Below are 21,299 nucleotides of genomic sequence, written 5' to 3'. Positions count from 1 at the left end.
TAGCATAGAAGCTGGATGTAAAAAATGACATGAATTCCTAGCTGAGGAAAGACTATCGGGAAATTATTTATTTTCCAAGTTTTAGTGTCTTCTGAAATTAACTGGATAGATATGAAAAGTGTACATAGCCAGCTATCTTTGGCTCCCTCTGCTGAAACAGAAACAATCCATTTGAACTATGTTTAAAAAGCTCTCTCTGGGCGCCAGGCACTGTGCTAGGCCTGAGGGATAGGAAGGTGTGTAAGGCACGGTTCTTATCACAGTATTCACCGCATCACAGGGAGGGGAATAAAACAATGGACTGTTCTGGGAGTTTCTGTAATACAGACACAGGAAAATCCGCAGAAGTCACAGGCTGCTGGGAGCCTGGAAGCCATGGGGGTGAGGTCAGAGGCCCCGAGATTAGGTCAGAGTCCCCGAGGTGAGGCCCCCAAGGCTCAGCTCCGTGGTGGCGGCTGCTGCTCTTTGTCCTCCCAAAGAGGCTGAGAGTGTTTATTCCAGTCCCAGGAAAGTTTCCCTCCTACCACATCTCTAGCAATGCCAGACATCAGTTTGTTTTCTACTTGTGTTAAAAAGAAATCTCATTTTTGTTTCGCTCTGTATTTCTTTGATTACTAGTGAGTTTGAACATTCTCTGCATTTCATTGCTTATTAGTAACTGTTTCGTGGGACTCTGTGACTGGCAATCTGGAAAGCAGCAGCTTGGTTTCTACAGCGGCCAACCAGCAACAGAAGCCTGGCAGGTGTACACAAAGTTACAACAAATGTAAACACCTTAATTGGCTGCTATTTGTCATTCTAGAATCAGGCAACACCTCTTTCTACAAAACAGAATGAGTGCTCCAATGAGCCGAGCAGAGGAGGTTGGTTTATAAACAGACTGAGGAAAGCAGACACATAACAAAATGCAGGCGGATGTGTGGTGGTTCCAAGATGACTTCCCCATAAAGGTTAAAGCAGACGGGACTTCCTCATCATCTGGGCTAAACCTGGCCTGCTTGGAAGTTGGGCTGTTATCTCTCCTGATTGCTCAGAAGGTCAAATAAAGATCTTCATTTGGGCTTGGTACCATCCTTCATACTGGGGGCGTCTGCTGGGCCCAGTGCAGGAGCTCAGTCCAAACCAGTGTCCTCTTATCAATTTTATTTCACAACGTGAAGGCAAATTCTTCCCTCCTCAATTTTGTGAGTCCAATAACCCATGTGTTTTTTATCTGTTAATCACACCAGACAGCACTGAATTGTAGAAACAATGCCGTAGACATTGGTTGGTGGGGACCTTACCCACGCATCCCCTCCTGTCTGCCCAGGGATGGGAATGGATACATACACACACACACACGGGATGGAGGGTTTCCAGAGAGGGCTCTTAGTGACCAGGAGGCGGAGTGTAGGGCCCTGGCTGGTGTGAGCTCGGAGGGCTGGACTTCTCTCCAGGAACAAACAGCCTGCAGTACATAAGTGAGTCACACTAGGTCTGAATCAGACTTCAGGGTGGTCTTAATGGCTGTGCCTGCCCCTCTCTCCAGAAGGAAAAGAATGTAAAATTGAGACTATGTACATATTATGGTCCTGGGTTAAAGGCTCCCAGGACATGAGAGATTGGGTGGAAAATTGGTACAAACTTAAGTGCAGAGACCAGGGTGGGGCGCTGCAGGGAGCGGCACCCGAGGGAAGCAGCCTCCCGGTGCTGCTGCTGGGTGGCACCAGGGCCAGCGCGGCTGCCCACAGCACTGACGCCCGCTCAGTGAGAGCTCCAGTGTGACTCATTCCTCCTCCAGAAATACTCCTTGGCCGTGTGCATTCTGAGAAGTGAACAGGAAATTAGTGCAACACGGTTAGGGTTGAAAAACACAAATGTGAACAAGCTGGATGGTGGTTGTGGAGCCTGGTGAGGTGTGAACAGTAACTGAAATGCTAGCGGGCTGTGCAAGCAGTCTGTGCGTGCCGACATGACGTCACCTCCAGGATCCCTCTTTCCCTGGCAAAAGCAAGAAGGAGCATATCATCCACAGTGTGATGCCATTTATGTGAAGACAGAAAGGAGGGAAAAGAATACCCATGTGTCATTGTCTGAAGGTGCCCAGATGATTGTGCAAAGTCTGGAAGAAGCTGGAAATGCCAGCTGCCTCCCAGAAGGGGGCGGGGGGGCATCCAGGAGACCCCGGGGTTTCAGCACGCAGCCACTGTGCACTTTCTAGAGCATTTGAATCATTCAGTGTGCAAGTGTGACATTCCAAAATAGTTAAGTAAAATTGATTACAAATATATCAGGAAGCTGAACCATGTCTTCTCTCTGCACTGGTGATCAAACTATGTACTGAAAACTTTAAACTCGAAAAACAAGCTCACACTGCCATTCGGGCCCCAAACGACAGGCAAAGGGAGGCCCAGAGGAGAAACTCTGAAGCCGAAGATTCCCAGAGGAGTGGCCGGGGGCCTGGCCCACCCCATAACACCACAACAGACCACTTCCTCCCCTGGAATACAAAAGTGCCTCCGGACATCAGCTTCGTTTTCTGTCCCTAAAAGGACTCATTCTCCCATCAAAGTGGTCCTGACTGGTTCCAGTTAGCCAAAGGTGTCATTGGAGGAGTAAGGCCTGGTGTCAGTTCTGCCGCACAGTGTCACTTAGAATCTAAAGCAGTAACTATGTGGGCTCACCCTTGGAATAAATGGGATGGCATGTAGCTAATTTATTTTACCTAGGCTGATATTCCAATTTTTTTGTATAAAACTATACCAACTGGGTCCAGAAAGTGCTTAGGTGCTTAGGCAGAGAAAACAAGCCAGAATTCAGAATCCTCTGAACCAAGGCTCTATATTCTATCTTGAAAACAGATGTGAAACTGATTATCTGATAAAAAATTTATAAAGAGACAAATGCATTACAATTATTTTGTTGATAAAACAATTTATCTTAAGAAAAGGGTTTGTTGTGTTTTCTTTTTCCAGAATAGTGAAACTAACAGAGGAGAATCTGAAAAAAAGAGAAACCTGGGTGAACTTTCACGGACAACCTCAGAGGACAACGAGGTGTTTGGTAGGTGACGCAGACATCGGCAACATGGCGCCACATGGTGACGGCGTGCACCTGCACTCTCACTCGGGGAAGCCTTTGATTTTTTTTTATTGCATGGGTGATCCATGGATCTGTACTCATTACTAAAACATAGAGGCTGGGATCATTGCTTCATGTCTGTAATCCCACACTTCATGGGGTCTATGCAAGAGGATCACTTGAGCCCAGGAGCTCAAGACCAGCCCGGGCAACACAATGAGACCTCGTCTCTACAAAAAATAAAATAAATAAATTAGCCAGGTGTGGTGGCATGCACCCGTGGCCCCAGATACTTGGGAGGCTGAAGTGAGAGGATCACTTGGGCCCAGGAGGTCGAGGCTGCAGTGAGCTATGATTGCTCCACTGCACTCCAGGCTGGGCAACAGAGCAAGACGCTGTCTAAAAAAAATTAAAATGCCGGCTGTGTAGATACGTGACAGATACAGCCCCTTCCTCCCCTCCTGCAATCCCTTCCCATCTCAGTTTTGTTTTTGCTTGCATGCCTTGTTGCACACATAGACATTCAGCATTTCCCAGGCTCACTGTATGGTGTTTCTCTGATCGTCTGTTTGTCCAGCCCTGTGTGAGCATCAGGAAGCCTAGCAGTGTTTGTAAAAAATAGCTAATGAGGAAATGAAATTGCACCAAAGCCTGGATACCACGGTGTTTATCTTAACCACAAAGAGTGACTCAGAAGGCATTGGGAAATAACTGTTGTCTTCAGAATTTTACTCTTTTGTATTGCCTTATTGAATATAAATTGCCTTTACATATTTTTGTGGTTTGAATGTGTCCCCCACATTTCGTGTGTTGGAAGCTTAATCCCCTAAATTTCTATGTTAATTGGACGTGGGGCCTTTGGGATGTAACTAGGAGCAGAGACCTAGTCATCAGGTCATTGGGGTGGGGCCCCTGATGAGACCAGTGGCTTTGTAAGGAGAGGAAGAGAGGCCTGAGCCAACTCTCAATCTGTGTCACCATGCGATGCCACCCATCACATCATGGCACACTCACCAGAAGCTGAGCAGATGCCAGTGCCATGCCCTGGGACTTCCCAGCCTCAAGAACTGTAAGGAATAAATTTATTTTCTTTATAAATTATCCAGTTTCAGGTATTCAGTTATAGCAACAGAAAATGAACTAAGATATAATCTTAGCATTCATCTTTGTTTCTGCTTCCCCTATGAGTGACTGACCATGTTCTCATTTGAGGTTTGCATTAATGAGGTTGGATCCACTCGTCCCATCATGACACTGAGGCTCAGTGACTTGCCCAAGACCACAGGGCTATGCAGGTCCTCAAAGCAATTCTATTCTGCTGTGCACAGCTCTTTGATTTTCTCCATCTATTCCTAAAGCAAAGAGGAAAAGGGGTGGAATGAAATGTGCTCAGATCCTGAGAACTCACTGTAGGTCGAAGGAAAAAGGAGTGATTTTGTGACTACTAAAATACGCATCCCTTTCCCCAAGATCAGCCCACCCTGTAGGTTACAGACGACACTCAAGGCAAACAGGCTTCCTGGCCACATTCCCTAGCATGATCTTTGCTTATTTATGGAAAGGCCTTTCTTTATATTTCACCTGTTAGACAAGATAATTTGTGCCGATTTTTTTTGTTCGTGATTAACTTGCTCTTTTTCAAAAGTCCTTTCTTTTCTACAATTCCATCCTTCTTGAGCAAGCACACATAAAACAGATTTAGTGCTATCCACTGTTTCGATATCTTAAGCGTCCATGAAAATCAACATAACTCAAAGGCCCAGAGACTGAAAGCAATGAGGACTCCTTTACTAGAAAGGAGATAGGCAAGTGCAAAAGGGACTCAGTGCTCTGCTGATTTCTGCATACTTTATTATGCTCTTTATAGGAATTTTCTTGGAGGCATGTCTGAGCATAACTCACTGCCTTCAGGTACTGGGGTTTCCATCCTCAGTGGCAGAGGAAGAAGAGGAAGGAGTTGAAGGCAGCCGCGTCCGTGACTAGGAGCAGCAGCGTGCACTCTGGAGAACACTGAGGGTTTTGTAGAATAGACAATCTATGAGTTTGAATGGGATGTCCCAGCCTTGATGGTTTTAAGAATAAATCTGCCTATAAAACTCTAGAATAAAAATTCATTTAGATGATCTCTTTACTCATACATTTCAGCTACATATATAAAGACATAATAGAAAAGCACAAAGACAAATGTCCAAATTTAGGTTTTACACATAAATAAAAGTGAGTTGTAGAATTATTTTGGCTAAGCCTACTGTTTTTTTAAGCAAACAGCATCTTTATCATTATTCCCCTAGCTAACTGCTTTTGAGATTATTAGTAACAATGCCAGCGGTTCTGTTACCATCAAATACACACATACACACACACACACACACACACACACACGTACATATAGGTATATATACAGCATGGATACAATATAACATAAAAAGGTCTTCTATACTTAGCCCTTTCCTTACACTATCAAGATGATATCATTCCTGAAGCCCTTCCAAACGCAGCCCTCCTTAATCTTTTCCGAGAGATACTGAGTTTGGAGAGTTATTACCTAGGATTGAATGTGAAAACTACTGGAAATGATGGAAATGCAGAATATTTCCATCATTTCACAAACGTGGGCTGTGTTTTGATAGGAAGAGCAACACTTCTGCCTGTTGTGTTTACTGAGGTGTTCCCAGGTCCTTGGACACCGGAGCAAGGCTCGCATATCTGCTGAATGAACTTAGCTCCCACATTCCAAGCCTTTCTGCCCGTGAGTGTGCCGAGGAAGCAGTTCTCAAGAGTCACCTTCAGGCCTTTGCAGCTGATGCCTGATTCAGGTTGAGTCAAAACCAAGGGGGAAGTGGGAGGAGCTTGTGGTCCAGGCGTCCTCATTTCATCCCGCCCTGGGGGAGGCTGGCCCAGGAGGCCTCTGCACTCATTATTTATCAACAATCCCAAGTGATGCCGACCTGGAAGGGCCTGTTGAACTGTGGGGCTTTTGCTATTGACCTTAATAATTTCCCATGCCTGACCCTTTCCTGGAGCACACAGAACTCTACTCTAAAGGCGCAGAGTGCTGAAGGAAAAGAAACTAAAATAATCTTGGCTATTAGTGTTGGCTGTATAACCTTGGAGGCATATATGCAATTTCTTTTAAAATTGTAATGTATAAAGTGACTCTAAATGAGAGCAGCAGCTCCCACCTACTTTAGGAAAAGGTCTTTCCTTGACATGATAGTAAATCCCATCAGTACGTTGGGAAACCATTCCTGATGTCCCTTGAGCACTAGTCACTGTGATCGTGTGATGGTCATCTCTAGGTTCTTGGCAGCCGTTTCATCCACGCATCAGAAGAATGAGCGAGGAATGTGAGAAATGGGCAGAAAGCCATCATCCTTAGCTAACCACCTCTGCAGGACACCCATACCTAAGATCTCTGTGAACGTCAAAAGGCAATAGTGTTGTATTTCAGCTGATAAGAGAGTCCCCGAGTTAAGACTGATTGGCGCATTGAGGAGAAGTTTGTGCCAGGTGTTGACTCTGGCACAGGTGCTATTGCTATGGTTCACACATTGAGTGCTCAAAACCACAAACAGACAACTAAAACCACGCAGCCTTCCTCCTCGTCTCTGTGAAGGCCAAAGCCAGTCATTTTCTTAGCAATCCACTCTGAAGTTTTATTTGCCCTTCATGTTCTGGTAAAAATCTCACCAAAGGATTGTTTTCAATCTAAGTAAATAACTCGTTAGAGCACACTTTCAAATATCTTCTGTGATTTGTTTTTTTTTTTTTTTTTGACAGCTTTGTGGTTATGCTTAAGACTGTTTTGCCTAGTTACAAAAGGAGGAAGAAAACACTCTAAGGCACGACAACCTAGAGAACTGGGCGTTGTCCAAGCTTTGGGGAAGCAGGCCATTTTTCGGTAGACCAGTTGCTGCTAAGCGTTTTCTGACCCACACACCCGCAGGTTGTGCACACACTGTCCTCCTCCTTAGAAACCAGGCAGGAAGGAAGGCAGGAGTCAGTCTCCACCTCTTCTCCCACCAGAGTTGACTAATCGTGGGGCTAAACTAAAGGCAGGCAATTCAGTTGAGGTGAGCGAAGTCTTAGGTCTCCCTAAATTATACTAAGGGAGGAGAGGAGTGGCCAAAAGAGGGCACTACTGCCCCGGTGACTGACTGTGGTTCCTCTCAGCCAGGACGGGCATCTCAAAGGCAGGGCTGGAAGGATGTGGACTCCGTGTCATTGCCACAGAGGATGGATGTCCTACCGTGAAAATGTCACCATCCCGCGTCTGTGTTCGCTGCGTCCACTTCACAGGGCCAAGTCCTGTGTGCACAGCATGTAAGGGCAAACCCCCATGAAGAGTCATGAGGAAAACATTCGCAACTTCATTGCTCAGACAATGGAGATAGAAATATCTGTGTTTAATGTTTATTTAAAAAGTATTCATCCCAGAAACATTTAAGTACATATATTGGTGCGTGCGTGTTTTCACTCTTCTTTATTTTGTAAAGCTTGAGTTAGCTCACAGTAGGAAAAAACACCAGGAAACAGTAAAATGTAAATAAAATTGAGAAGTCTAGATGAAGTGAAGGAAGACCACAAACACATCAACCATGTGACAATGGCTGCAGGGAGCCGCCCGTTTCACTCTGAGCTGCCCAGCTGCCCAAGTGGAAGGGGACCCCGGCCAGCCTGAAGTCTCTCATTTTACACAGCAGGTGGCAGAGCCCTACCACCTTTTAGCTGTGTGCTTTTAGCAATGAACTCCTCTGTTTGTGTCTTGGTTTCCCCATATGTAAGTAGGGGTAATCATAAAATGACCTGCGAGTAAGAAACGACACATGTGCACGGGTGGGACTCTCCCATCTCCTCGCAGTACTCAGTAAACATTGGCTAGTATTTTCAGAGAAAAGACTGCAGACATGTTTTGAAGAATACAGAGCTTTGTTTAACAAATACTAAGAACTTTTCCTGCTTAAATTTTTATCACAGATAAAGAGTCACATGGTAGTCAACGACCTCAAGGTATTTTTATAGCACATGTGGAGATTAGTTTTGTAGGGTTATTTATTGTAATAGAATTCAGTAAGAGCCAGTGGTGCAACATGAATCTTCCGCATTGCAAGCCAAGAGCCTATGATCCCTGTGTCTAGCCATCAGAGGACCTGCTATGATCCACAGACAGAATTACAAGAACTTGGGGTCCCTTCCCAGAGCCAGGACTTTGATAGGCATTTCATAGCACAGAGTTCCAGGTCCCAGGCTCTGAGAAAGGCCCAGGAGGAGTTCTGAGCGGCTAGTTGCTGAGGCACTGCGTGCCTGTGTTCCATTGAGGGTCAGCAGCAGCCTCAAGAGAAGACAGACTCCACCTGGGAAACAGGCAGATGTGACCATTGGCTCTGCCATCAACTCTCAATGCAACTGGGGGTGCGACTTCATTTCTCTGTGCCTGTTTCCTCCTCCAGAAAACAGGGTTTCCTATTGACCCTCAAGAATTGTTGCAAGGGCTCATTGAGAGAACAATTTGGCCGGGTATGATGGCTCATGCCTATAATCCCAGCACTTTGGGAGGCTGAGGCAGGTGGATCACCTGAGGCCAGGAGTTCAAGACCAGCCTGACCAACACGGGGAAACCATATCTCTACTAAAAAATACAAAATTAGCTGGATGTGGTAGCGCACACCTGTAATCCTGGCTACTTGGGAGGCTGAGGCAGAATTCCTTGAACCCAGGCGGCAGAGGTTGCAGTGAGCTGAGATCACACCACTGCACTCCAGCCTGGGCAACAAGAGCAAAACTCCGCCTCATAAAAAAAAAAAAAAAAAAAAGGAGAGAGAGAGAGAACAATTATACTCCATTACAGGATGCTTTAATGTCTCTACTGCTTGAAGCCACGTTCATACAGTGAATAATGAGTGCTGCCATTCATTAGTATTTTTCATGTGCCCGTGAGGACCTGGGTCACATCTGCCATAAACACTCATTCATCATTGGTACTAGGATGTCCTGCCTATGTGCTTTCTCCATTCATTTATTAAATCATTTTTGAGCACCTCCAATGTGCCGTGCCATATACTGGAGGTGGAAGAGAGAGGGCAGGAGGTTAGAGAAAACAAAATAGAGAAATGGCAGGGCCAGCCCTGGGGACTTCACACCATTTGGGGGATGGTTTAACATAGAAGGACATGGAACGAGGGCCTCAGCCTCCCAAAGTGCTGGATTACAGGCGTGAGCCACCACGCCCAGCCCATAATTTGCTATCTTATTGCCACAAAGAGTCTATTCCGTCTTGCCTGGAGGGCTAGGGCCTTTATTTTTACTTTACATCACTTTTCTAAGAGGCTGTTCCTGTCATATCTAACCAAGAAGCCCGCCTGTCTCCCGTGCCACACTTCTTTATCCCACTGCCTTATTTCATGTCCTTCATAATGGCCTTTTGATTATTGCATTTGCATACTTCGTGTGTTTTTTCTTCCACAAATGCAAGCCTCTTGAAGGCAGGGCATCTCATATCTGTGCTGGCCCCTATTTTTATTTTAATTGGCCACCAGGTGGAAGCACTTAGCACTGAAGTGGACATACCAAATGGCCTCTCGAGATCCATGTCTGCTTTTGCATCTTGGTGTATTTTTACTTGTAATAATATTCCCCTGATTTTTTAAGCAAAAATATATTTATTTATAGTGTTACACATATGTTAAATTTGATTAATTAGATAAAATAATGTAATTATTTTACCTATAATTAAGGTTAAATTAATATTACATTTAATAATGTAATTAAGGTTAAATTATTATCATTAGAATTAAATTAATTATAAATAATTAGTGACTACTTTATAAAATTAAATTATTATAATTTAAATTAATTATAATTAATAAAGCAGCAAATTGAATTAATAATTAAAATTAATTAATGGGATTAATTGATGAACTAAAAAATAATTCAACTACCTGACATAACTCTGTCCCATTTTCCATTTTGAATTCTGATCTTTCAACCAACAACATTTTTCTAGGCTGTTTAGCGGTCCTGTATTATCCTTTTAAAATAGCTCCTTAATATTCCATATGATTGAACAGTAATATCATTCCTCTATTGCTTTTCATTTTGGTTGTCTCAAGTTCGCTACTAGAAACCATGCTACAGTTGGCACTTTGATTTCAGTAGGGTTTTTTCTTTCTTTTAATTGTTTTAATAGGCTTCAGTCAAAGTAAGTGAAACGGCTAAATTATTTTCCCCGAAGTCGTGCTGGCGAACTGCCCTTCCCGTGGCTGAATATTCGTATTTCCCCAGCACGCTTCCATCTTGGGGCAGCCTCACGGGGTTGTAAGCTGGTGGGCTGCGGCTGGATGTGGTGGCCCTCAGGCAGGTCTCGTTATGTCCATATGGTGGAGGTGTTTTCTTTTAATTTTGATGACATTTGGAAACGGTAAACTTTCCCCTGAAAATGTTGAACTGCAGCGTCTCTGGAAGCTAAAGGCCTGGCAGTGGCCTTCTCCAGGCTGCAGTCGGCCGGCCGAGGAGCCCCCATCTCCAGGGCCTCCAGGTCCCCTGCGACTTTCCTCCCTCCACGGAATGAGCTGCTTGACCCCACAGGCCTGGAGCTTGAGACGTGGTCCCTAGTCTGTTCCAGATTAAAATGGCTCTGGGCACCATTCCAGTCACTACGGCCGTGTTCCAAGTGCGTCCACGATTTCGTTTCTTAAAGCGCTGTTTCTGTTGCTCAGGATTCTGCACGCGGGGGCAGGGGTGGTGCTGGAACAGCTCGTCCCCTGTGGGCGTCGCATCAGCCGGTGGGGGCTGGGTTCGTGCCTGGGGCTGGGGTCGTGCCTGGGGCTGGGGTGTGCTGGAGGCCGCTCCCTCCCGTGGCTGGCGAGCTGTGCCGGGCGTTGGCTGGGTCCGGCCGGGCTGTCAGCCTGAACTGGTGCCCTGGGTTCTCCAGGTTTGGCCTCCCCGCAGCGTGGAGCAGGGGTCCCAGGTGGGTCCTGAGAGTCGAAGCCAGAGTGGAGCCACTGCCTGCTGTGACCCACCCTGGGAGCGCTCGGCATCCCCGCATCCCCGCATCCCCACCGCCCCTGAGGTGGACGTCCAGGGCTGGGGAGGGGATGCCTCTTCTCCCCGGAGGGTCCCTGAAGAGCCGGTGCAGCCCTGGGTGTCCTCTGCCGAACTTAAAATCACTCCCCGCCTTCCTCAGGTGTCCCCCTTCAGAATTTTCATGTAGCGGTTTTTTAAATCATTGCCTCTTTGTTTAAATTTGTTTCCAAGAAACGTCTATGAGAAAATCATTTTTTGAGATGCTATTTTTCAAATGTGTGTATTTAATGCATCCAGGTTAGTAAACTAAGCTACAAGACTTTAGTAAGTAGCTGTCATTTCCGATGTAAAATTCCATTTGGACCTGGCAGTCGCGGGAGCTCCTCTCTCCTTGTCCTTCTTCACACACAGTCCGTGTCCTTAGAGATAATCACTGCACGGCCTTTCCGTGGGAATATTCGGTGCTAGTGTGAATGGATCGCTAATTGTGATTCCGTGGCTGCCTGAGGCCTTGTATTCCTGTCTAGACAAGCCACAAAACCCATTTTGTGAAATAGCATCTTTGGGCTGGGTATAAATCATAGAAACAAAATCACAAGTTGGGGGATGAAGGAATATTCAGATTATCTTGTCTGACCCCGCCTTGCATGTCAGATGAGGGTGCAGCTGCCAGGCAGACACTCAGGAGCAGGATCCGAGCCCAGTGCTCCCAGCCAGCCAGGGAGACCGCAGCTGGTTTCTTGTGGGGCAGGGCAGTTCTCAAGTCTGTCTGACAGATGTGAAAACAAACACTGTAACAGTTACTTCTCCTCTGTGCGTTGAAGTGAATGTTAATGATACTTTATATCATTAAAAACCCAAACACACTTCTGAATACTTACCCTGCTTCATTGTAGTACCCAGGCAGTTCTTGGGGGACGTGCCTCCTTCCCGTCTCAGAGGATGTTTGTTTTGGGCCAAAGACCCCCTGCTTCTCAGCGGCCAAGTGGTGAAAGCTCACGCCGTGGGTGTGGGCGTGGTTGGGGCACGTGGGAAGCCGGTTCTCCTCAGCAGCCTCTCCTGAGAGCTGTTGGACAAAGGTCTCGGCTTCTAGGAGTTACTTTAGTGAGGCCATGTCATGTGGTAGTTAGGACTGTGGACTTGGTTCCCCTGTACAGATGGGGGTTGTGTGCTCAGCTGCAGGTTGCTGGGAGGACTCAGTGGTGTCAAAGAAAAGTTAGCCCAGGGAGAGTGAGACAGGCAGGGAAGACGTATCCCAGACTATTGCAGTAGGAGAGAGAGAGCTGAACTCCACCCTGCTGAAACAAAAGGCGGGAGGGTTTTTAAGCATTGGGGTGAGCTGGTGGGAGAGTCCTGGAGGACATCGGATGGAGGCCGGTTGGTGCAGTCAGGCCAGCAATGTTTGCAGATTAGCACTTACCACAGTTAGGCCCCTGCCTCCCGCAGGGACTGGGAGCTGAGGGTGCTATCTTCTTTGTTTTACATTTCAAAGGCTCCTGGGTCCTTCAAGAAGACAGAGCTAGGCAGTGAACTGAGCAAGAGGCCAGGAAAGGGCTGATATCTCAAAGGGACAGAGAAATAATTCATAGTGGCAAGTTTTCTAGAGACAAGGAAGTTGGGGCTGAGAGTCCTACAAAACCTGTTCAAGGTTTAATCCCCCGGATGGGAATGGCAAGGCTGTCTGGGCCAATGGTCAGTTCATGCCTCCAGTTTAGAGCAGCACCCGGTCCCTACGGGCCCTGTGAGCCACATGGACACCGGGCCAGGCACAGGAGACAGCAACAGTGTGTTCCCCAAAGCCTCTGCAGACCCAGCCCCGGGCGCACGGGGTCACTGATAACAGGAAATGCACTGCCAGTGGCCTCACTGCCATGCGCTGGCACAAATGACCGAGGTGCTGCTTGCCCTTCATCCACATGGTCAGTGGAGCGCAGCACGCTCAGCCGTGACACCACAGAGCCACAGGGATGTGTAAGAGGAGTCGGGGAGGGGGAGCCTCACTTCGTTTTTTCTTTTTTTCCTTTCTAAAAATTCCAACAGCTGCTCTAAAACCTTAATTATTCCAAGCAAGTTTCTAGAACCACTGAGTTTCTGGGAATGTCTGGGTTTGCAAAGTCACCAGCCGTGTTTGGAAAGACATTTCCAATGGGGTTGAACTCTCCAATGTGAATGAACTTTTCTTGTCATGACCTCACTGTCTGTAATGAGGGCTTCCTGATTGCAGTTTGCTTTACCTGAAAACAAAACAGAGACCAAACACCACCTTATTTAAAGCAAGAATGGAAGTTATCCTCTGTAAGATAGCAGCCCATCAGCAGATGTGAAAAGCAATTACTAGGTTAAAAAAAGAGAAAGAGAGAGAGAGAGAGAGAAAGTGAAAGAAAGAAAGAAAAGGAAGGAAGGAAGGAAAGGGAAAGAAAGGGAAGGAATGGAAGGAAAGGAAGGAAAGAAAGGAAAAAGAAAACTGAGCCCATTTTAAGCGCAGTTCATCTTTTCCAGCCAGGGAGGATGGCAGAGGTGGCACTGGGCTGGGAGGGAACAGCCACCCATGCACCTCCTGGGTCAGGGGTTGGGCTTTAAGGATGTGGGTTCTAGAAGTTTACAGTTATGTGCCCCCTACTCTGGGTATTTTATCAGTTGGTACAAAGCCACTTCCTCCCAGGGCAGGACACTCTTGCACCAGCTCAGCTCAGCTCAGCTCCTTCCTGCCTCTGGGTTTCTGCTGACCCTGCTCCTCCCACACAGAGGCAGTGCTGGAGTTTGCAGCAAAGCCGCCTGCTGTTTTCTCTACCACAGAAGGTGGTGCAGACACGCAGCGCCCAGCAGCAGCAGGCGGCGCTGCCGTTCCTCTGTCTCCATCCACGATGTGCGTGCCCAGAAGGTTCTCTTCTCCTAACTCCGGGGCCTCCCAAAGCAAACTCATGATTACTTCCCATGGTTTGCATACCTTTATGATACTGAATTCCACAGAATGTTGACATTTAAATGTGTGCGTGCGTGCAAGTCCCTCACCTTCTCCTCTGGGCTTTCTGTGCCAAAGGTCATTTTCCTGATAATATGAAATTGATCATCTGGAGATCACGGTGGCAGAGCAGGAGAAAACAGGATGTGTGCATGGTGACATTACCTGCCGCTAACAGGAACTGGAACTTGAGATGTGTGCATGGTGACGTCACCTGCCGCTAACAGGAATTGGAATTTGAGATGTGTGCACAGTTATGTCACCCGCCGCTAACAGGGATTGGAACTTGAGCTCTCCCCTTATCCAGGTACAAAATGAGGAGCACTATTTCTATGTCTTTGTTGAGAGCACTGATGGCTGATTGTGCCAAGGACCCAGGGAAGCTCTGATACTTAGCAAGCACCTCTCCCATCACCAAGGCCCAAGCCCTCCTCTGCCCACCTGGGTGATTAAGTGGGTCCCAGCCTCCATCCTGATCCATCCCTGTTGGTTCTCCCTGCCAGCTAGCTGCTGAGCACCTCGCTCCCTGCTCAAATCCCCTCCACCTGTTCCCCAGGGGCCTTTCCAACCACATCTCCTGTGGCCCCTCCCTCCCGCAGCCTCCTGGGTGTGGCTGAAGCACAGGCTCTGCCCTCCTCCTTAAGTCTCTTGCCCAGATATCCGGGGGTGAGCTCTTCGCTCCATGTCCCTTCTCGTTGACATCTCCCACTTAGAAGTGCAGCTGTGTCAGCGCAGGTGGGCTCTGCAGGCCTGCCAGAGGAACTCCTAAATCTCTGAGGCTCAAGGTGATGTCCACTCACATCACAGCTCAGCGAGGGCCAGGCGGCTCTCCATCCAGTGTGCCTGGGAGAGTCCTGTGGTTTCCACATAGAGTCTCTGCCATCGGAGGGCAGGGCAGGGAGGGACCGGGAGGACAGCCCAAGGGCCAAGCACCCTGCAGACCAGGCCGAGGGGCAGTCATCGCGTCCACTCGAGTTCTGATGGCCAGAAGCATCATGCGGCCGCACCTCGAGGAGGGGGCCAAGAGGAAGAAGGATGCAGAGTGGGGCAGTACAGTCACCTCTGTCACAGTCCCTGATTATGTTGTTTATTGTCCGAGCCCCGACTCCGGATGGAAAGTGAGCCCAATGAAGGCAGGGACATCTGTCTGTTTTGTTCACTGAGATATCCCAGCACCTAGACGCAGGCCCGGCTCATGGGACGAGCTTCATCAATATTTGTTGGATGACTGAGTGACAGGTGGGACACCCCTCGTCCCTGCTGCTCTCTCCTCTCCTGTCTCAAAGACTTCATTTGCACATGGCAGTGTTCCACATAAAATGCCAGCAGACAGTGTGCCTGAGGCCTGAACCCTTCCCTGTAAGGAATTCTGCCTCTATGCTACAGCTCAGCAAGTGATGCACGGAAGTGCCCGCAGCTCGTGCATCAGAGTGTGTGTGTGTAAGAGTACCTGTGTGTGCTTTGTGATGTGTGCACATAGCATGTGGGGTGCACACTATAGAAATGCTGTTCCAACTGACAAAATGTCCCTGGAACTCGAGAGATGCTTTTGTTCTTTGAAATTAGGGTGAGACTCTGAAATCACAGCCAGCCCCCGTAGCGGAGCATACCGGCTGACACTGGCGTCTTGGCTGCAGGGGCTGAGGACGGAGCTCAGTCCCGACCCAGCTGAGTGTGCAAATGTCCAGCTTCTGTGTGCCCCTTGGCTGCACCTGCAGTGGGGCCCCTGCCCACCCCTCCCCTGAAGCAGCCACCGTGAGGACAGGTGCAGGGAAGTGGGAAGCAGCCATGTCACTGCAGATGCGGCCACCCTCAGCCAGGGCTTCTACCAGTAAGCCATCTGGTGTTGAGCTCCCTGGAGACATGCGAGCCTGTGCTGTTCCCCTCTCTGCTTCTGGGACAGCCGCGCTGGCCTATCGCGGGGACACGGCATTGGTTGGCTTCTTTTGGGGCCTTCTATTTAGCAGGAAACTAAAAGTTCCCCTTTTTCAAATGATCCAGGGCAGGCAGCTGAGGTCTAGCGTGGACTCACACCCATGTTCCCCAAAACCTTTCCAGTGGCTCCACAGGAGGGAGTAGGTTAGGACGGCAAGGGCACAGCGCCCACAGGGACAGCGCCCCTGAAGTCCACCTGTATACATGGCGTGAGGGGGCCCCTGCTGAGTGGAGAGGAGTGGGGGCTCGGGGACTCAGGCCCGGTGTTGCTGGGCTGGCAGGGTACTTCCCATCAGGAGTCACAAATCCCAAGGCGAGGATAGTGGCTGTGTTCCCGTGGGGGATTATTCCAGCTGAGCGTGTGGATGGGTGGGGGACACTGCTGAGCAGGTCCTCTGAGCTTGCCGGGATATACAGTGAGCACAAACACCCATAAATCATAGCTGCATTCACTTAAAGTTTGTTTCCTGTGCACTTACCCCTAAGCGATCCTGGCCTTCAAAAATAAAAATGCACTGCTAAGAGTCACTTAGGGTCATCACAGCCACAATGGGACAACTGAAAGCTTCCCAGAACAAAGAGGGAATACAAACCTTACAATGGCACAAATAGCAGCTGGGATGGGCTCTGGCCAGTGGGGCAGCCGTGCGTCCAGCTCGGGACCCGGGGAGCTCAGACAAAGGGGTCCCTGCTCACAGGTGCCCCCATCCAAGGACCCCTTTGTCTTACCCCCCCCGATCGGGATGCTGCTGATCACTTATGTCTGTTGGGTCTTGGATCCCCAATCTGAAAGCACTTCTATTTGGTTTCCACAAGTAAAAGTTCACATTTGTGATTTCACCTCACAGCCTGAATTTGTGATTGGAACTTGGGACTCTGTTGTGTGGCTGTTGGATCGCCCCGCTCCTTCCCCCGTTCCTGGTCGGGTGGACTTGGGCACATCGGAGGAAGACTCTGGCTCAGAGGGCACAGTCTCGGGAGGGCAGCTTGCACTCACACGCCTTCTCCAGCCTCCTCAACTTCTTCCAGTGGTGCCGCACGGCTTCACCGTAACCTTTTTTTTAGATGCCTCTTTTCCCACTTGTTCCAATGAGAGAAGGGCATGTCCCTGGGTTTCTCAGATGAATCCTTCAGGAGCTGGGCCTTGCTTCTACAAAGAACATTTTAGCATCAACATTGTGTAATTTGAAGAAACAAGGTGTTAAAAAAAGGGAAAATTAAGCCCACTGTTACATGCAGGTTTAGCAAAGTGCACCCCTACTCACGCTCCTACCCCTGGTCTTCATGCATCAAACTGAACCCCGTCACTCTCACACCACTGCTTTCCATATTCATTCCACCCTTTCTTCTTCTCCCTGGAAGGTGTTACATTTGATGTATCAGGAAAGGTGTTACTAATTATTGTTCCTAAGCTCTCCTTCCACATGTGGAAGAACCCTCGACTCTTCTTAGTGATAAGAGTTCAGTGAAAATCGGGTCCTTCAGCCCCAGTTCTGCACTGGGTCTCGGTTTTGGTGTGGTTGCTGCAGAGGCATTTAGATCCTGACCTCACCCTCCCCGGAGAAGCCCAGTCCAGAGGCCCAGAAGCAGCCCCAGGTGGGCTCTGTCGGGCAGTCTCTTCTTAACTGTTGAACGGTTAATTCACTGTGAGCCAGGCCGACAGTGGTGGGTGGATTTTAAAATAAACAATGGATGTGACCATTTAAGTAGGTTAATTTTATCATTAGAGAGCTACAAAGCAATTGAGAGATGCTCACGTCATTTGCCCGCAAGTGAAAGGTAAGAAACTCGTAATTTGGGCGCACTGAAATGGGAACGTTTCATGAGGTTGACTTTTTGTATCTGGGCCATTTTTATTTCAAGGCTACAATGCAATCATTTTCCACAATAATACAATTTACACCGGAAGGCTGTCCTCCCTTTCTTCCTCTGACAGGAAGAGCCCACCTAGATAATAGAATCTTACATGCTATTTTACCTCAAGTTTACCATTACCTAAATATTTTTATTAAAATTACTTTTAAAATTATGTCTTCATGTTCCATTTCTTTTTCCTGGGGTCTTCATTAATAACCAAAAACACCAAAGGCAAATATTATAATTAGTGGTCCCCATGACTGGAACTGGACAGCATAATAATTTGCCCCGGGTAGGATGAGAGAGTGGCAGGAGGCTTCCCTTGAGATGATTAAGACATGCTCCTTAATACTAAGGTAATAGGGTGGGGTGTGGTGGCTCACGCCTGTAGTCCGAGCACTTTTGGGAGTCCGAGGCGGGCAGATCACTCAAGCTCAGGAGTTCAAGATCAGCCTGGCCAGTATGGTGAAACCCCATCTGTACTAAAAATACAAAAATTAGCTGGGCGTGATGGCATGTCCTATAATTCCAGCTACTGGGGAAGCTGAGGCAGGAGAATCACTTGAATCTGGGAGACACAGGTTGCAGTGAGCCGAGATCACGCCATTGCAGTCCAGCCCAGGTGACAGAGCAAGACTCCGTCTCAAAAATAATAAATTAATTAATAGAACATTTCAGTCAGTAGTACCCGCGAGGCGCACAGCTCAGTTATGGCAATGAAGAAGGAACTGCCCTTGTAAACAGCTAATACTGTGGCAAGGTACAGGCTCCAGCAAAGTTTGTATAGGAAAAAAAGCAAATAATCTAACATTTAAAATATAAATAGCAAGCTATTTTGTGTTTCAGAGCTTTAGTTTATCTCCAAAAATTATTTTAAAATACTTAGTTTTGGTATCTGCTTTTGCAACTGCCTTTCTCCAGTAAGCGCCTCAGTCAGCAGAAGACATTGCTTTGCCAAATGTGTCTCTATGAGTCAAAACTGAACAAGTTTGGAAACGTTTCCATAGAACAAGAATGATTTTTAGACATGTGATTTCTTGAAGTCAAGAGATGAACAAGAATTTGGAATAGCATTACTCAAAGAAAACTTGTAATTTTTGTCCTTGCTGTTGACATTCTACCAAGAACATCAGCAATGACAAACTCTACACTTAGTAAAAAATGAAAATAGCACTTGTTTCCATAGTTACAAAAGTGCTCTTTGTTTTGGGAGTTTAAAATGATCATTAGGGATGAGTGCAGTGGCTCACGCCTGTAATCCTAGCACTTTGGGAGGCTGAGGCAGGCAGATCACTTGAGGTCAGGAGTTCAAGACCAGCCTGGCCAACATGGTGAAACCCCATCTCTACTAAAAATACAAAAATTAGCCGGGTGTCGTGATGGGCACCTGTAGTCCCAGCTACTCGGGAAGCTGAGGCAGGAGAATTGCTTGAATCCGGGAGGCAGAGGTTGCAGTGAGCTGAGATTGCACCACTGCACTCCATCCTGGGCCACAGAGCGAGACTCCATCTCAAAAAAAATAAAATAAAATAAAAATTAAAAATAAAATAGTTATCCATATCCAGTGATGAGTAAATAAAATAAATCCACGTGTGACCAAAAGCAATGATCTAGAATGACAGGATTATGTAATGACCCTTACTCTTTTCCTAATAATAAATAAATCTGAGCATGAAATATGCAAATAGGCAAAATACTCCTCCCAAACCAATGAGGCAAATCTTCTGGGTCCCATTTCAGCTACCTCAGATAGCTTTGGACTCTCTACTTGCAGAAATTCCAAAAGAAACAGACTATAAAGTGAGCCTTTTCTTTATTAGGGTGTGAAAGAGACCCAGCTATAAGCATGTTCTCTAACACAAATTCCATCTTCATCATGCATCAAAGCTTTTTATTATTTTGAAATAAAACTTATTCTACAAATACTTATTGAACAGTTTTTATGCCCAAGAAACCGCGTCAGGCAGGAATACATCAGTGAACAAAACAGATTAAAAACCCTGCTCTCAGCCGGGTGCGGTGGCTCACACCTGTAATCCCAGCACTTTGGAAGGCCGAGGCGGGCGGATCACAAGGTCAAGAGATCGAGACCATCCTGGCTAACACGGTGAAACCTCGTCTCTACTAAAAATACAAAAAATTAGCCGGGCGTGGTGGCAGGTGCCTGTAGTCCCAGCTACTCGGGAGGCTGGGACAGGAGAATGGCCTGAACCCGGGAGGCAGAGCTGGCAGTGAGCTGACACCGCGCCACTGCACTCCAGCCTGGGTGACAGAGCGAGACTCCGTCTCAAAAAAATAAATAAATAAAATAAAAAAAACCCTGCTCTCCTAGAGATTATTCTTGACCCGGGTTCAAATCCCAACCCTAGTGTTTAATCCATGTGTGTTTAATGTTTTTTTATTTGACCTCTTTGATCCTCAGTTTTTCCATCTATAAAATGGAGATTATAGAACCTACAGAGATTGGCTGGGCACGGTGGCTCACGCCTGTAATCCCAACACTTTGGGAGGCCAAGGTGGGAGGATCACCTGAGGTCAGGAGTTCGAGACCAGCCTGACCAACATGGTGGAACCCCATCTCAACTAAAAATACAAAAATTAGCCAGCCGTGGTGGTGGGCACCTGTAATCCTAGGTACTCAGGAGGCTGAGACAAGAGAATTGCTTGAACCCAGGAGGCGGAGGTTGCAGTGAGCCAAGATCACACCATTGCACTCCAGCCTGGGCGACAGAGCGAGACTCCATCTCAAAAAGCCAACAAAAAAAAAGATCCTACCTGCAGAGATCGTTAAGGAGGCATAAAGTCAGATGCCAATAAAAGGCCTCGCACAGTGGTCTACGAGTGATGAGCTTTCATTTTTCTCTTCTCCAGTCGGACCTCTTCCTTCCACCGCCACATCCTTAATCATAAAAGAAACAGTTTCCTATGACAATGGCCCAGCTTTCCTTCTACCTCTGCACAGTCCTCAGAATGCTGCTAGGGCTGGAAGCCCAAGGTCCTCTTTCGGGTAAAGATGAGGAAATAGGAGCAGGTACCACGACTGCCCACCTGCTGCCTACAGCTGTCTTCCTGCTGGGGTGCTGTGTGTGGAAGGAGGGCCTTCCCAGTGGAGATTTCAAGGGGGTCAAGGGAGAGATGCTTTGGGGGGCCGAAACAGACACTTAGCTCATTTAAATGTTTAATTCCAAAATTGATAATTGGCCTATTTTTTACTGGCATTGTGTAATCATCACATTTTTGAAAATTATTTGATTTCTAGCTTTGGGGTGAATTGGTCTTAGTGGTACTATGATATCATTGTATTTCTGCACAGGATTTCCGCCTGAAGATTAATAGATCTAATTTCTTGATTGCATAATACATACATTATTCACTGGCATGTTCTGGTAAATAATCAGTTCATTTGCTAGCATTTGGAATTAAATATTAAATATATCTCTAGTTCTCCCAGTTGCCTTAAAAA

The 21,299-nt window shown here is 47.3% G+C and overlaps 1 protein-coding gene across 3 annotated transcripts in view; it reads left to right on the top strand.

The window, feature by feature from the left end:
• The window catches only part of MBP (myelin basic protein), a 124,000-nt gene that overhangs the window by 36,538 nt on the left and 66,163 nt on the right, over positions 1-21,299 (top strand). For all 3 annotated transcript variants that reach the window (XM_055368269.2, XM_055368268.2, XM_055368272.2), the window contains exon 2: positions 2,955-3,042. In XM_055368269.2, the coding sequence (XP_055224244.2) occupies positions 2,955-3,042 (88 nt within the window). The remainder of the gene's footprint in view (positions 1-2,954; positions 3,043-21,299) is intronic.

The sequence above is a fragment of the Gorilla gorilla genome, chromosome 17 (genome assembly GCF_029281585.2).
Source record: "Gorilla gorilla gorilla isolate KB3781 chromosome 17, NHGRI_mGorGor1-v2.1_pri, whole genome shotgun sequence".
Lineage (NCBI taxonomy): Eukaryota > Metazoa > Chordata > Mammalia > Primates > Hominidae > Gorilla > Gorilla gorilla.
The sequence above is the reverse complement of the archived record's forward strand: the minus strand, read 5'-3'. Positions and strand labels throughout refer to the sequence as shown.